Consider the following 18,057-nt stretch of genomic DNA (forward strand, 5'->3'; position numbering starts at 1 on the left):
TAGCTTATTTTTATTTCACTTTGTGCAAATATTGTACTGATGCTGATACTTTTTTATTATTTATTTGTTCATTCATTGTATTATAAATTAAATGGTAAATGGACTGTATTTAAATTGCATTTTCATGCTCAAAGTGCTTTGCAGTGATGCCTCACATTCTCCAGTTCATACACACACTCACACACTGATGTCACATTGCCACCCTGAGTGAATGGCGGTATCACCTGTATCAAGCTCCGCCCCTGACAACAGTTACTATTTAAGTTGTATGTGTGTTGAGGGGTTAATAATATTTCCAACTACATTTTGTCATTTGTCATGTCTATTATTCTGGTCACTAAATACATATCAGATGAAATTCATGTTTGCGCCTTATTGTAGCCGTATCCATGGTTACGGTTTACTGTGTGCATTGCTGTAAATATGGTTGTTGTTGTTGTGTGTTTGCAGGTATGATTATAAAGAGATGCTCCACAACTCCACCTTCTGTTTGGTGCCCCGCGGCAGACGACTGGGCTCCTTTCGGTTCCTGGAGGCGCTTCAGGTAAACGAGATACAAACACGAGGAGGCAGCATGTGCACTGCAACGTCACGGCGACCAGCGACACCATCGTTTTAGTGGTGGAGAGGGTGGGATCAGTAAATCATCACTATCTTATTGTGAAGACTGCTAGTATGATTTTCAAGATGACTCGCCTCGAGAAATTCCTCTTATGTGGAGTATGACTTAAAACTGGATTTAAAAAACACATCTAATTAGAATCTCCATAACAATTGTGCAATTTGTGATAAAAGCATAGAATTTGGTTCACATATAGCCAAAGGTATTCCAAATAAAATAAGACGTTAAACCATCATGAATTTTCAGTATGTCACCCATGGCAGCCATTTGTCAAAATGAAAATTGAAAAATACACCACATTATTTGTCTGAACATAAAGATTCCAAAAAGGTCTAGTTTGGACTATATATGACTGAATGTAATTGATTTGTGGACTAAAAACAGCAAAAAGGATGACACGGTTGTTGTTTTCCATTCGGCTGCTTCCGTTAATGTTCGGGGTCGCCACAGCTGATACAGCCACATCCACATTGATAACTGGCACATTTTACACCGGATACCCTTCCTGACCCAACTCCAGTTTGGCCGGAGAAACACACACAGCCGCTGGTGTTCTGAAGAGGTCTCCCATCCAAGTACTCACCAGATCCTGCACTGCTTAGCTTCTGAGGTCTGACAGGATCAGACTGACACAGAAGAGATTGGCTGCAAAAGGGATGACAAGCTACAGGGGTCAAAAGTTGAAGTTGCTCCAGTTTTGGTGAAAAGTGATACAAATTATTGGTTGAGTTAACAGGGTTTTAAAAAGGGATAGTTTGCACCATGTGTTATCCTGAGTTGTCATGTTACAAGGTAACATATGTCACATGTCATAGAATCCAATGGACATTGATTGACCTTGTTTGACCTTTACTTTAGAGACCAAACATTAAACACAATCAAAACTATTCCATTTATTAATCCTATTAGCTCAAACAATAATTTTCATCACCTTTTACCAAATTTGGAGCAACTTTAACATTTGACCCCCTGTACAAACAGAACTTGGCTTTTGTCACCGTTCTTGCTGTTTTTACTCCATAATTCCATAACATTCAGTCACAGTAGGTTAGCTATGCTGCCCCACTGTTTTGACACGCTTTGCTTCTTTTGGATGCTGATGATTTGGCGCAAGTTTTACACCTGACATAACTCCAGATCTACAAGTAGAATGAGCATTTGAACCCAGGACCTTCTTGCTGTGAGGAAAGAGTGTAAAGCGCTGCATCGCCCTGTTATGTGCAGATTTGACAGTAATCTGAAAGCACGTATCTGGATTTGTATGCAGGACTGTGCACTCTAAAGAGTGCCGCTGCAGATTTCCACATCTACATTCATCTATAGAAATCCCTGCCGCCGCCGCCTCCTCCTGAATCTACTCGCATCATTTCCTGCTGTTTGCATGACTGCAGCGCACACTTGAGCGTTTGCAGTCGCGCACCGTCCTTTACCTCTCCTTACCGTCCACACGCACAAGTGCACTTATCTCACCGCCGGCTCAATACACTCAGGAGGGAAATCGCTGCTCTCCTCCTTCCTCTGTTTGTCTGATTCGCCGTGTCCTCAGACACGAGCTGTCTCCTCGGAGTTGGAGGGAGAGTATTCACCGGATTTATTCTTGCACGAGAAAGCAATTCCAAATAGAGGTCAGGAGTGTGTGTGTGTGTGTGTGTGTGTGTGTGTGTGTGTGTGTGTGTGTGTGTGTGTGTGTGTGTGTGTGTGTGTGTGTGTGTGTGTGTGTATGTGTGTGTGGCTGTGGAGCCCGAGGGCCAGTTCTGGTTTAGCTGACACTTTTATGACCTGGAAGTGACAGGGCCGTCATTACATCAAACTCCCACCACCAACACGCACACCAGCTGTTCTCTCCACCTCTCCGTTCATCCCACCATCACTCTGCCGCTCCTCTACCAAAGGTCACATTCAGCTTCACCATCTCCTTCCTTTTATCTTCTGTGTATATATATATATATATATATATATATATATATATATCTTATCTTTCCACTTTGATCCTTTAAAATTCCCCCTTTCTCCTCTCATCTCCGTTGCTCCTGCCTTATTCCTCACAGTAATTAACTGTTGCACTGAAGTTGGCATTTTAAAATTGAGGAAAACAACAAAGTGCAAAAAGATCGAGCTTTTCTTTGGTTTGCCATCATAAATTATTCAGATCATTTGGAAATCAAATAAATACAAACACAAGCGCTCAGCCTGAGTTCTTATGGTTCGAGTGTTACAACAAAGGGAGTAAATGTTTTCTCTTCGGCAGGTTTGCGCTCGCTATCTTTAAGAAGAAGAAAAAATAATGATTTTTTAACCACATATCAGTCATCTTTATATTGAATTCATGGTTATCTGCAGTTAGTTCCTGCCAGTCGGCTTATCGTCACCGTGCTTTTGGTTTCTTTCTGTTTATCTGAGCGCTAAAGCTCAAACGTAATCTGGAGCTGTCTTACTTTAATGTGTGAATGTTTTAGAGGGCACTCGCAGAGCGCAACCCTCTGCCAGCACCCAGCAATGCACCATTTACCTCTCCTTTACTGGCCTGATGTGCAGCAGGGGGCGCCGTTCCACCAAATTATAAATGACAGAAATAAATGGGTTCTACAAAATATGTTCATTAGAAATGATCGTGGATCCACATTAATCTCAAAATCTCATCAATTTTTCTTTAATCCAAGACTCACGTCCAAATGTGATTAAATTAATAATAATCATAATAATAGATTACGTGGGATCAGTTGAGTTGTGATGCAACTCTGTCTCACACACACACACACACACACACACACACATACATCAGAAAAGCATACTTTATCACCTCCAGGGGTGCAACGGATCAAAAAACACACGGTTAGGATCAGCCCCCCCCCACCCCAAAAAAAGAGGGAGAGACAAATTTAACTTTCCATTTATCAAAGAACAAAATGACAAATGCAAACAAGGAACTTTTGAAATGAAAAGATGGTGTCTAATGTTAAAATAACATTTTAATATTTTAAAATAAAATACACCTTACTAAAGTGCCAGGTTCAACTCCGTGCATGTCCTCTGATTGGTCCAGAGGCGTTTAACAAAACTGCTTTGACTTCAACTTTTACATCAAGAGTTACGCAACTATTACTTGAAAAACAAGTACAATTGTGTATAAATCTGTATTAGACACTATTATTTGAAATTAGGGCAATGTGGTGGCCAGAGTGGAAGGGTCCAGGTTCATGAGGTCCAGGTTCATGTGGAGTTGTGTCAGGAAGGTCATCTGGTGTCAAACCAAAATCAACATGCAGATCTATATCAAATCTGCTGTGGTGACTCCAAATGACAAAGGGAGGAGCAAAGGAACTGACATTTAATTTAAAATTTGCAATCAATCCGCGGATCATATGGATCCTGAACACATCGTGGGTTGTGTGGCCACTAGCTCCCACTGTTGGGCGCTTCATTGTAATCGTCATCACTTGACTGCTTTGCAAAGCAAAGGTTGCAGTCTACGTTATGTTTGTTGTTTTAGATTATTTTAAACTATGTCTGAACTTCTGGCATCTCACTAATCCATTTGCCGCCAGATTAGTTAACATAAGTAACATGAGTGTAATTATTGGAGGCAGAATCTGAACAAAATATGCGATAGTGGCGTCAGTGTATCTGCTTCTTCAACAGTAAAGTAAGACCCTTCGCTGCTCCCTTGTTTGCACTTGGGATCGCCACAGCAAATCCAAGGTGGATCTGCATGTTGAATTGGCACAAGTTTTACACGGATGCCCTTCCTGACACAAATAAGCATTACATGGAGAAATGTGACAGGGGTGGGATTTGAACCGGGAACCTTCCACACTGAAACCAAGCACACTAACCACTTGGCCACCACCCCCAAAACCCCAAAATATATTCAGTTTCTAGCTACATAAAACAAAGCTGAAAGCAGAAAAATGTCCCATGATTGTTGACTAAAAAGATGAAACTTTTATCAAAATATCTGCTAATTAAAACTGATTAACTGTCTAATTGGTTCTGCTGGAGGGCCACACGTTTTAACCTTGAGATTTACAACATTTTTTTAGCTGTTTCAAAACAGTACCATGAAGCAGCATCTCTAATTGAGAAAAAAAGATGAATCTTGTGCTGCATTTATTAAGATTTCTGTCATTTTTTTGCTTTTTTTGGGGGGGGGGGGGGGGAGACAGAATAAATTTGATAAGCACCAGAGAATCTTGAACATCACATATAATTAGATTTCTGCCAAATAAGGATTTTATGGGCACAAACAAACTCATCTAAGATTCATAACTATGTGAATAGATTTGCTTTTGCATTTAAAAGTCAGGATCAATATGTTTCGCAACGCTGCGGTGATTCAGCACCTAACGGGTCATGTTCCTGTGTCTGTTTGCCAGGCGGCGTGCGTGCCGGTGATGCTGAGTAATGGCTGGGAGCTGCCTTTCTCCGAGATCATCGAATGGAACACGGCTGCAGTCATCGGTGACGAGCGGCTCCTGCTGCAGGTAGCCAACATCACACACACACACACACACACCTCACGTCATCTGACAGCAACACTGATTTAAACCTGTTTCTGAAGATAAAAACAAAACTCTGGCAGCACCACACTGAGCTTCACCGTAACTGCAAGCAAATAAATAGAACAGGCAAATGAGTTTGGCTGCCTTTGCTTGGAGAAAAGCAATTATATGCCCATTAAATCTTAATTTAAATGAAGTGTGTAATAATATTGTTTGACATTGACTTTTATGGTGTGAGCTCAGTCAGCACAGCACAAGTGTTCCCATGCCGTCATGGATTTGACTCTGGATTTACATGGATCTTTAAATTTACTTTATTTTATTTTTTGCCAATATGACTAAGGTTTATACAGTTTAATGTGCGCAACACTTGCTTTTCTAATTCAGGTGCTAAAACCAGTTTTTCACTCTAACAAGTGAACTTTCTGAAGGGTTAACCAAGCGCCAACATTAAAAATGAAGCCAACATGGAAGTGCAAAAAGCTGCAGTTCCTCGGATGGCCACTTGTGGCTGACTCCTAGAAGCTAATTATATTAGATATAGATTAAATTAGATAGAATTTTGTTAATCCCTTGGGAAGACTCCCTCTGGAAAATTGAGGTTCCAGCAGCATTGTATAGCAGCACACAGAGTATCAAAAGTAGAAGTAAAAACAATTTGCAAAATGTAAATACAAATATAAATAACAGAAATACACTGACTTACTACTACTGTTCCTCTCCTTCCCGTCCTCTGTCTTCCTGTTACTGCTCCTCCCCCTGAGTGAGGAGTTGTACAGTCTGATGGCCTGAGGGACAAAGGAGTTAAAATCCCAATTTTATAACAGAAATAAACATATTTGCAGCCTGGTACAAAAATAAAATAAACATTTGCACCTCGTTCATGAGTTTCCCTGTTAATAATAACTGTATGGATGTGAAATTTTATATAATTCATCCATTAAAAAAAGAAGTTTGTCCTTTCTGAGCATTTTATTACAGATTTGTGAGTTAATATGGCTTACTGTGCAGTTAATTGTACAAATCCCAACAGATCATTTAAGAAGTCAGTGCTCCAGTATTTAATTTTTATGTTAGCGTCATTAGCATTAATTAGTAGGTATTGATAGCTACAGGACAGTGATAATGCCACAATTATAGAGTCAATATGCAAGAGCGCAGCATCATCCTGCTGGCGTTCATACGGATGACTGTGAAGATGAATCGAGCGCGATATGGAGAGAGATGATGCTGATGATTTGCAGAAAGCTTTCACGTTGACACCAGACTGTGGCTGCATCATGGCAAAGCACCAGTGAGGGCACTGCTGGAAATCTCTGTTCCTGACCCTGCCATCACGGTTCAGTTTTCGTGGAGGAGTGTTGACTGTACGACTGTTTGTCCTTTGCAGATTCCCACCACAGTGCGCTCCATCCACCAGGATAAGATCCTGTCCCTCAGACAGCAGACTCAGTTCCTGTGGGAGGCCTACTTCTCCTCTGTGGAAAAGATAGTGCTGACCACGCTGGAGGTGAGGAGCGGAGACACAATGCACACTGACCCGTCTGCTTTCCTTTGGTCGCTGCTGCATCACTCTTTATCACACAGACCTGCAGTGTCACACCAGCCGCGCCGCAATTGTCATGTTATTTCTTTTGTGGGTTAAAAGTACCAAAACCAACAGCAAGGAAACCAAAACAAGAAAGTTCAGACTCGTTTACCTCCTCTAGCCAGCAAAAATGTACATTATATATTAAGTACAATATATTAAGAGAGATTCTGTGATCATATGATTGACATCAATCCTCATTATATGGGCTTCACACACACACACACACACACACACACACACATATGTATATACCCGCTACAAACTAAGGTTTGGAGGTGTGAGGAACAATTTGTCTGTGTGTCTTGAACCAGTTGTTAGATTCCACATGACAGTAGCGCACCATATGAAGATGTTTATGAAGGAAAATCATTCTGGTCCAACATCTCCAAGAGAAGATTGCAAAACGTTTGTTTAATTGATGCATCTTAGAATATTGACTTATTGATTGCAACTCCTGCAAAACAGGTTAATGGATTTCAGTGCATCTTCACACAATGGTAGCGCACCGTATGAAGACGTGCATGAAGTAAAATAATTCTCCTCCGATGTCTTCAAGGGGCAACAGCCTAACTTTATTTTTTATTACGGTGCCTGACCTGTTGTGCTCTTCATTACAGACACCAGCAAGTTGGTTTATTCAGATATTTCTGCACACATGATTTACTACCATCAGCATATAATACATGCAAGCAACCACACGATTAGAGTGTTTAACATGTTTAACAGTGTGAAATCAGGCGGTTTGACATTTTTACCGCTTTCTTGAGCAATATTGCATGGATGTGTATGATAAAATACTGTATTTATAGAGTTAATACCTATGAATGTGTTGACTTCAGTGTGGATTTTTGTAAAAGTTCAGATCTAGCAGAACTATATAGAATTACAGTAAAACTCACCTAAACTGTTGTCGTATAAACCGGATATTCACACTCACTGGACAAAAGAAAAAAGTCCCAATGCTTTTGTATGGTTTGCCATGTAATAAACTGTATATACTGGATGTTTGTATAACAGCTTTTCGGTCACATGCACCAGACAGAGCAGTCTGGACATGACCAATAACAGTACGAAAAGAAACTCAGCACTAACACTCACCAGTCTGAGGAAAGTGGGTACTGTATTTCCTTAATTACAAGACCAGTCATTTATTTATTTCAAACCGTGCTCACACACAGGACCTAAATGAGGCAGGGTGTAATTCAACGCCGGTGATTATTAACAAAATTTTGCTCTCTTCCGTCTTCCTCTCCCCACTTTAATAGTTTTTGCAGTGCTCAGGTTGATTACATTTCGATCATGGATCAAATATGTTTGGCAGAAAATGAGGCAGGTCCCAATTCAAGGTCAGGCTTTTAATCAAGGAAATACATAAGCCTAATTGGTGCTGGAGATTCCCGTAGATTGTTCAGCACCTCCTAACTGTAACTAATCCATTACATACACATAACGGATTTTGTCCGTTTTTATACATATAATGGATTTCGATTATAACAGACAAATTCGCTGGTCCACCTGAATCCATTATATAGGAAGGAGCTCACTATTAGTTTGGATGGAAGGTCTTTACACTCCAAGTGACGTTCTAGTTTATTAGCATTGAGCACTTTAACATGTCATACTTTTACCACACGTCTCCACATGCAGTTTTCCAACTTATCTCGCAAATCTTAGCAGTTAATTTAAAGTGATACTCCGTTTAAAATCTCATCAGCATCAAACTCTATCTCTAATTTTATTCATCATTATTTTTATGATGAGGAGAATAAAACTCTGCACATTAATTTATTTCTCTCTGCTGACTCGTGCGTCTGATTGCGACCTCCCAATTAATTAATGGCACAGTGCACACCCAACTTACAACTCCAAATTCAGTTTCCCGGACATGCACGTGACCTCTCGCGGCCTCCACAGGCAGTCATGTGTGAGCTTGAGCTAAAAGCATTATTTTTAAAAATAAAGAAATGAAGAAAAAAGTCTTTATTTCGACCAGCAGATTATATTGTAATGTACGTACAAATCAGTCAAAAACAGAAAAATCCCACCTGCTGTTCAAAAAGTACATATAATAATGCAAACTAAAATAAAACATTGGACTTTAGACAATTTTTGGAGGTACAGTGTGCACATCAAAGTAAGAAAGAGAGCACAGTATAAAAATTACTTAAAGATAGGTTTTGCAAGGGACAACGGACATCTCAAGATCACAGTGTAATTTATTTGTTTTTATTATTTCTTGTTTATTTCTGTAAAGTGTGCACATGCTGAGCAGGCAGACGGAGCATGGAGAAGTGGATTGTGCAGCAGCGCAGGTCACACAGATTGCCATGGACACTAATCATTTTTTCCCCCCACTAAAAGCTCCTCACAATGGGATTTTATTTTTAACCAACATGAATCTGAGATGACCACAGCGGTTTTTCATACTCATAAGTACGTACTTTGTTTTTTTTGTTTTGTTTACTTTTGCTTTCAAAGGTTCCACAAAGCCCTGGTTTTTAGCCCTATGGTGTTGTATAAAATGCTGCATGTACATGAAAAAAAAAAAAAAAACACCATTTTGGGTTGTAACAATTACAAAATGTGCAACCCTATTTTTACCAGAAGAAGTTTTAGGAATTTTTCGGTTTGATAAATAATCGACCTGTCCCAATCCCTCACATATTACAGCATTTACCTGTCTGGGATGCTCCACAGAAGTTTAGAGTATGACGGTGCAGTACCTCTTGCAGTGGAGCAGATATCTGTAACAATTGTTCATTTCTGGTAACAAGCACCAAAATTGGCACACTTACTCCTTAGACTTTACTCTTTTGAGAAAAAAATAATAATTTCAATAGGTAGCCAGGTAGGGGTCAATTGAAGAATTAAACAGGGGTCAAAATTAAAAGATGCTCCAATCATTTGAAAACTTTCTCACATTATTTGTCTGATCACAGAGATTCTAAAAAGGTATAGTTTGGACTATCTGTGACTGAATGTTACGGAGGTATGGGGTAAAAACAGCAAGAAAGGTGACAAAGGTCAGTTTCAGTTTGTATAGGAATCAAAAGTTAAAGTTGCTCCAGTTTTGTTAAAAAAAAATTAAAAGTGATGCAAATTAATGGTTGCGTTAATAGGGTTTTTACAAAGGAATAGTTTGCACCATGTGTCATGGTTAGTTATCACATTACAGGGTAACATATGTCACATGTCATAGAATCCAGTGGATCTCGACATTGTTTGACCTTTACTTTGCAGACCAAACATTCAGCACAGTCAAAACTAATCCATTTATTAATCCTATTAGCTCAACCAATAATTTGCACCACTTTTACAAACATTAGAGCAACTTTAACTTTTGACCCCTGTACAAACAGAAATTGACCTTCGTCACCATTCTTGTTGTTTTTACCCCATAACTCCATAACATTCAGTCATAGATAGTCCAAACTATACCTTTTGGAATATTTGTGATCAGACGAATAATGTGGCATAGATTTCAATATTTCTAGGCTCAGTCAGGGTGTAGAGGGGGTCTGGTTTGGGAACCACAGAATCTCGTCTCTGCTGTTTGCGGACGATATGGTTCTGTTGGCTTCATCAAATCAGGTACCTTCAGTGTGCACTGGAGCGGTTTGCAGCTGAGTGTGAAATGTCCGGGATGAAAATCAGCACTTCCAAATCCGAGGCCATGGTTCTCGACCGGGGTCTTGTTCACGAGCGAGGGACAGATGGAGCGTGAGATCGATAGACGGATCAGTGCAGCATCTGCAGTGATGCGGTCGCTGTATCAGACCGTCGTGGTGAAGAGAGAGCTGAGCAGGGGGGCAAAGCTCTCGATTTACCGATCGATCTACGTGCCGACCCTCACCGATGGTCAGGAGATTTGGCTCATGACCGAAAGAACAAGATCGCGAGTACAAGTGGCCGAGATGAGTTTCCTCTGCAGGGTGGCTGGGGGCTCCCTTAGAGATAGGGTGAGGAGCTCGTAGTCGAACCGCTGCTTCTCCATGTCGAAAGGAGCCAGCTGAGGTGGCTTGGGCATCTTTTTCGGATGCCCCCTGGACGCCTCACTGGAGAGGTGTTCTGGGCACGTCCCTTCGGGAGGAGCCCCCGGGGAAGACCCAGGATATGCTGGAGGGACTACGTCTCACAGCTGACTTGGGAACGCCTTGGGGTTCCCCCAGAGGAGCTGGGGGAGGTGTGTGTGGATCAGGAGGTCTGGGCAGCTTTGCTTGAGCTGCTGCCCCCGCGACCCGACCTAGGATGAAGCGGAAGAAAATGGATGGATGGATGGATGGATGGATTTCAATATAACTGGAGCATCTTTTAATTTTGACCCCTGTGCAGTTCTTCATTTAACGCCTACCCGGCTACCTACTGAAAATTTCAGTGGCCAATTGTTTTTTTTTGTTTGTTTGTTTGTTTGTTTTTTCAAAAGAGTAATGTCCAAGGAGAATTTGTGCCAAATTTGGTGCTTGTTTCACCATTTGAAGGAGTCCACTGTAAATTTTCTGTTATCTGCTGCACTATTGGGGAGTCTGGCAGTTGGAGTATTTTGTACTTTCAAATACAAATTGAGACCATTTCCTGCCAACTTCACCTTATGTTTTATCTAAAACCAGAAAATAAGACGTGAAAAGTCATGAAGCTCAAGTTGCTCTTTAAGAGCGTCACTTAAAGTAGCCCTTACCAAGCAAAATCAAATGCATGTAAGACAGAAAAATACAATTAATTTAGCTGCTTTTGTAATTCTTTCAAACTATCACAAGCTGTGCATACTGAGAATCAATCATTTAAAAGAAAAAAGAAAAAAATATGAGAAGGTGCATCATACATATACAAGCAGAAATGGGATTTTATCATGTGTACAAACAGAGGATTTATGCAGAACAGCAGCAGAGATTGTAGACATCACTACCCGCCTGCAGACATACTGCATGTTTACTGATGCTTTTTCATCAGTGATGCACTCAGTCAGAGAAACTTGCAGGAAGAAAATGTGAATCCTCTTTGAGCTGCTTCATGCACTAATGGTCAAGAAGCACTCATCAGCAAATGCATAAAATTAGAAAATGCCATGTGGAATTTTATTTCCATAGCACTTTAACATTGTGCAAACAGAATCAAACACAATATAATCAACACATCAATAGTTAATAATCATTAAATGAAGAAAATAAAGAACAAGAGTACATAAAAATAGATATTCATTAACTTCATGACCTATAGGTGTTTTTCAGTCATTTCCACCTAAGTACCCAAAAAGTAAATGCTGATAGTCCTGAATATAAAGTAAAGGATTAGTTTACTTTGTACCAACTGACAGAAAAACCTTTTAAAGTCTCAGAAAAATTGTTTGACATTCTGCAGTTTAACAATGGCAATAAAAATGGCAATATATCGACGAAGGGAGAGTTTTATTTGAAGGTGTGCATTTTAAAAGATGCTTCTTCCAGGAACAACAGCCAGCTGCTTGGACTCACTTTTGTGATGCTGCTGAATAAAAAGTAGAACTCTAATGCTGCATTCACATGTTGACGGGAGAGAAACTGTCATACCAGTTGTTGCAGCGGAATCGGTGAGTTCTGTAGCGGCAAATGGTTTATGATAATGTGACGAGATGCGGCCATTTTTCAGTGTTCCATCATCACCTCACTGAAAACAAGGAACATCCTGTTTACTGTCTGCTGCATCCGGCCATCATGTCAATGCAGCATAACTGTAGAATGATTCAAAATTATTAAACAACAATCTAGAAAAGTGATAGCATGTGGTGCTATTGTTGTCCCTGTTTTGGCACAAAACTTATTTTTGCACACACACACACCCACACACACAAACATTTTAAAAAGTGCCAATGAAAACAGGAAATTTGGGTGGTCAGGGTGCTAAAGTACACACAGGTGCAGGTGTTGCACATGAATTGGCACTGACCCTGATCAAACAACCATCACTTTGTTTTCATTCCCTTTCATTTAACAATCTGATTTCTGAAGGAACAAAAGATTTACTGAATCTGCTTGTTCTTGTTTGCCTTTGCAGAACCCTTCCTTTGCCACAATAACTTAGTCAGAACCTTTCGTGTTGTGCATGGATAGGGTCACTGAGGATGTCCTCAGAGTGAGATCTTCCCCCAGTCCACTTGCCATCCACTATAGTTATGTGCTACATTTGATCTTGTGTTTGATTGTACACAAATCAGGTCAAACAACAGAATGCTCTGGAGGACAGATATGGAAAATTCACAGTTTTACACACTTTTTTTCTTTTTTAAAAAGGTCTTCTCTGTCTTCAGCTGCACCTTTTTCCCCTTTCTACACAGTTATTTGTCGGATGACAAAATCTGTCATTTGAATAAAATGGCAACACCTGCCTGTTGCCGTGGCTAAACAAAAACTGACAGGGAAAACAAAAGACTATATTTCTATAGCACTTTGACATCTGACATAGACACTTAAAGGACATGTCGCACCAAAATCACAACAGTTTAGATTTAGGCTGTTAGTGACCATCCGATGATCCACCGGGATTACTTTGTGCACTTCCGTGTCCAGTTTCAAAGTATGCGGCATTCGCAACAAACAGCTACAGAGACATCTGAAAACAAAGTACTCATGAGTACTTGGGTGTTTCCAACAATTGACGTCGCAACCAGAAGCGCCCCAGCGTGCGGTTCAGTGGAATGTAGCTGATAACATTAAGAACTGAAGCACAGATTAATTCCAAAGTTCACATAAGTGTGATGTCGTGTTATCATGACTCGTTTTTAAGTGATAACTGTTCATTTTGATGTAGTCACGGTAAAAGCTAAGGCTCCAAGAAGGTTTCTGTGCACCTGTACATAAAATAAACGCAGCCTGTCAGTAACAATCTCTGCTCCAGGTTCAGCTTTGTGCACGATTAATTATGAGTATTGTTATTAATAAAATCTAAAAAAATACATCTGCTGCCGTCTTGGAGACATTCCTTTTCACAGCAAGCTGAGAGGGGCAACAAGCAGCAGCGGCTCACACATGCCAGCACACACACACACACACACACACACACACACACACACACACACACACACACACACACACACTCCAGCTCTTCAAAGCAAAAAAAATAAATAAGTTGCCACAAAACACAACAAAAGTGCTAAAATGCTGAACATGCCAGACTCACTGTGTTATATTGTTTTACAAATGTAAACTCCACACGAACAAAGAAGAGCATGCACGCACGAAGCCGACTCCAGCCTCTCTCACGATTGTGGCACATTAAATAATGTCCAAATAATATCCTTGTCCATGACTTTTTCCAATGTACAAATCCATTTCTGTGTCCAGGCGGTCTGTTAAAAACAGTGTCAGATGTTCCACATCCATGTCCACAGCTTCAGTAAATCAGCATCCACACAAACTGTGTGTCTCCACACTGTTTGTGTAATGCCTCATATTCATGCATTTATACACACTCTCATGTCCCTGTTGGTGTGCTGCCATGCAAAGTGCTCAACTGCGCACCAGGAGCAACTTGGGGACTACAAACAACAGTACAAGCTACAAACCTGTACAAACAAGAGCCCTTAATGATTTTCGGGTCTGATGGGGAATCAAACTGAGGATCCTGTTGTCACAAGAACAACTACTTAACATTGAGACCATCACCTTCAGTCAAATCCCCTGCTAGTCTACTGTCATATTCAAGTGAAGGACTTCAAAATTTAATGTCCTCCCAAAACGATGTCACCAGCAGTGGCAAATCTACACTTACCGCAGAGTCTTTCTTGTGCTTTTTGTGGGATTTTAACTGGGATCTTGTCTATACAAAATGCTGTGATTAGGCTTGTGTTCCATAGAGGCTAAGCTTTCGGCAGATTTTTATGCATATGGCAATTTTCTTGAGAAATATTGATGATAAAACATCACAAATGCTACTTACAGGCTGGTGGGCCCGCCTGTGGACTGCTCTGTCTTCACAGTGTTACTTAGGCATTTTTGCGGGAGATGCTAGAATAAGAAATCTAAATTGTCTACTTAGTAGCGCCCTCTTTTGATGGCATGGCAGAAATGCTTTTGAGGTATGTCCAAGGTCTATTTGCAATCAAGACGGTGTGCAAAGGTGACACTGTGCTCAAAACAGTTGTATTTACCATCCTTATTCTTCAAATTGCAATGACACTAGCACTCCACTGTGTGCCACACTTCCTTTGTGGATAGAAGATAGGGCCCTTAGAATTTTGGTTTTGATATTTGATGCTTAACGTGGCCTTTTCGTTGTGGACAGATCAGGCCAGTGACTCTGTAAATTAGACCAAAAAACAAAAACATGCATCAGGATTTTATTTTTCCACACAGACGAGCAGCTCTGCGCTGTGGAACACGGGGTGCAGCAGCACGTGTTGTGGCCTCCGTTGGAGCGTCTGTCTAATTTTAAATAGCTTCACATCCCCGCTCTGTTTGTCATCTAGGCTGCGTCTTTGTGAGCAATCACGCGCACACACAGTGGCACAAACACATCTCCATATGTCAAGGTGTGTCAGGTGGCGCACACATGGCACCACCCAGGCGTAACCCCGCTGACGTGTTGTCACTCGGCACTAAAGAGCAACGTGACACACTGAAAGCCTGCGTGTGTGTTTATGACAGCGCGCGTAACCGTGCGCTCACGCCGAGCGCGGCGACACTTAATCCTGATTGACTGTCCTGTAAAAAGAGCGAGGGAAAGGGGGAGGGGGACTACAGGGAGAAAGGCCGAGGAGAAGGGGTGACATATGTAAATGGCATTGTCGTGACAGCCCCAGAGATAACAAGCAACCGTGGTTTTGTCATCCCGGTGAAGACTACACTCGTTTTTCTCGCCACCGCTGCCAGTTTCCAGTGACGCACAGACACCCTGTGATATCCTGAGTCTCGCTGTGCACGAATGCTTTGTATTGACTTCACGCGTCACAGAACAACTTCAGTGTTTTCCTCAGCTGTTAATAAGTAGTGGTTTTTCTGCTAAAATCTTGAGCTCCTCAAATAACTTGTCATTCCTGCAGAAAGTAACCAAAACACATAAAGCTGTTCAGAGTAAGCAATTTTCCTGGATGCCCTACCAAAATAAAAGCCAGTACTAAACAAAGTGTAGCAGTCTTTTACTGTGAAAGTGTGGCTCTGGGAGTTCAATTAATGTTGGCAAACTTTTTTTTTTTTTGTTTTATGGTTTTGGTAAGTCCTTCCCAGATAGTTTGTGTAAGCAATAACTCAAAATCAATAAATTCTATTGTTTTATACATTTCCAGCTTTAAAGAGCATATAATGAGGATAAACTGATTCAACTTTTGATGTACCACATAAATTGAAAATGCTACTTTGAAGCATGATGCCCAATATGTTGCCAAATATGGGATGAAAAATACATCAATTTTGGTAGTTACTTTGAAATGTATTCAGTTAGTGAATTCAGAATACGACCAGAATACTTTTGGATTACTCACAATTTAATGTGAATACTTTTGAGTTATTTCAAAATCAGTTACTGAAAATGATTAACCTCTTACTAAAAATAAACTACAGTGCATCCGGAAAGTATTCACTGCACTTCACTTTTTCCAAATTTTGTCATGTCACAGCCTTATTCCCAAATGGAGGAAATTCATTTTTCCCCTCAAAATTCTACTCACAGAACCCCATAATGACAACATGAAAGTTTTTTTTTATTTTTGCAAATTTATTAAAAATAAAAAAGACTAAGGAATCACAAGTACGTAACTATTCACACCATTTGCTCAATACTTTGTTGATGCACCTTTGGCAGCAATTACAGCTTCTTGAATATGATGCCACAAGCTTGGCGCACCTATCTTTGGGCAGGTTTGCCCATTGCTCTTTGCGTGCAATTATAACATTATGTTGCGTCCATTAGCCAGGACATAGATGGCAAACATGTCAACAAGCAAAATGTGGAGGGTTATAATATGAAAGCATTTATTGTTTTTGAATTATTGTGTTCACAAACTGGAAGGGATGGACTGGACTTTTCATTTCATTGATTTACTCACCGCACTTTACAGCCTGGATGGCTCGGCTTCGGTGAAAAGGTCACTACCAGCTCTGCTTTTACTGCCTTGAACAACTGGTTTTCTGGGGCAAACACTGCACTGTGAGGTGCACTAAGCTGGCGGAGAAACACAACTTTGCCCTATCATGCATTGTTTCCTTTTAGAAAACGCTGTGACAATACCAGGGCCAAAGCTGGCGGATCTGTGGCACTACTTCACCTATTAAAGCCACCTATTACACCAGGCTCCCACTGTGTTCCAGGAGGACCAGGATTTATCTATCATGCCCTAATTGGTTGATTGTGGCTGTTCTGCGCTGAGATTGAGTCGTCCATCATGTCCCGGCTGAAGGCTGCCGACGGGGGAGGAGCTGCAGCCATGCGAGTAAAATTGTCCCTCGTAAGGTGTAAGGGCTCCGGGTTTTTAACGTGGCAGCCAGTGTTTTTATAGAGAGGTTAACGGATTCCGACTTCAACTGTTGTCTGAGGCAAATGGTTATCGACTGCCCTCTGGGACGAAGCTGCACGAAGGGGGAAAACTCACTCAGTGCTGCTTTTTTCTGCTTTTCTTCTCCTCCCCATGATAAATTTTTATGCTTCTCTGTCAATATTGTTACATTAAGGCCCCTCCAGCTGTATTATTAACTTTTACACAATTCCAACAGCTCAGCCATCAGCCGCCGCTGCAAATTACCTGACCCCTCTGTCTGTGACGCTTTACCTCTTTCTATATATCCATCCTTTGAGTCACCACGCCAGCAGCCAGTACCTCTCTATTCAATAGCCACCATAAAACACAATCGCGAACCTTTGTCTATTTTACTGAAGTCATTTCGTATTGCTCAAGGGCAAAGCAGCAATATCTTTTTTTTCCTACCTGTCTGCCTATTCAGCTCGGAGGCCGACGGCGCTGTCCTCCAAGCTGCAGGTGGGGAGCTATTCTCTGTTCTCTCATCTGGCTCTTTGGTGGACAGCTCCGTCTGGGCGCAGAAAGGATTGGGGCACATTTGACCGAATGCTGTTTAGCCACGGCAGTGACTCACTCTGTACCACGGAGCAACCGACCACCGGAAGGCTGTGACTTTCACATGCATTTAAAAAGAGCAGCAGTTTGGTTTTTCTCCAGAGGAGATCTGACAGTGTCACACTGAGACTAGAAGGTACTCAGAGAGCACATAGCTCCACCAAGGTCACATATTCCCACCGCCAAAAACCACACTTTCACTTACACTGAGCGTCATGTGTCATCAATTATTTCCGAGTACATTATTCATCTTCTCTCAAAATGTTATTGAAGGTATTCTCTTTTTTTTTTAGTTCAATATTCCTAAATA

General features: G+C 41.0%; 1 protein-coding gene and 1 long non-coding RNA gene across 2 annotated transcripts in view; one reads left to right on the forward strand and one right to left on the reverse strand.

Annotated features, from left to right (window-relative positions):
* Positions 1-18,057, forward strand: part of ext1b (exostosin glycosyltransferase 1b) — a 313,407-nt gene that overhangs the window by 227,844 nt on the left and 67,506 nt on the right. Inside the window, exons 2-4 of the mRNA XM_034161301.1 lie at positions 451-544; positions 4,996-5,103; positions 6,512-6,631. Coding sequence (XP_034017192.1) covers positions 451-544; positions 4,996-5,103; positions 6,512-6,631 — 322 coding nt within the window. The remainder of the gene's footprint in view (positions 1-450; positions 545-4,995; positions 5,104-6,511; positions 6,632-18,057) is intronic.
* On the reverse strand, positions 10,067-11,057 carry LOC117502255. The gene is made up of 2 exons (XR_004558249.1): positions 11,013-11,057; positions 10,067-10,202 (listed from the first exon to the last, which is right to left on the reverse strand). It is a non-coding gene; the product is annotated as an uncharacterized LOC117502255 (long non-coding RNA).

Source organism: Thalassophryne amazonica, chromosome 20 (genome assembly GCF_902500255.1).
Source record: "Thalassophryne amazonica chromosome 20, fThaAma1.1, whole genome shotgun sequence".
Taxonomy (NCBI): Eukaryota; Metazoa; Chordata; class Actinopteri; order Batrachoidiformes; family Batrachoididae; genus Thalassophryne; species Thalassophryne amazonica.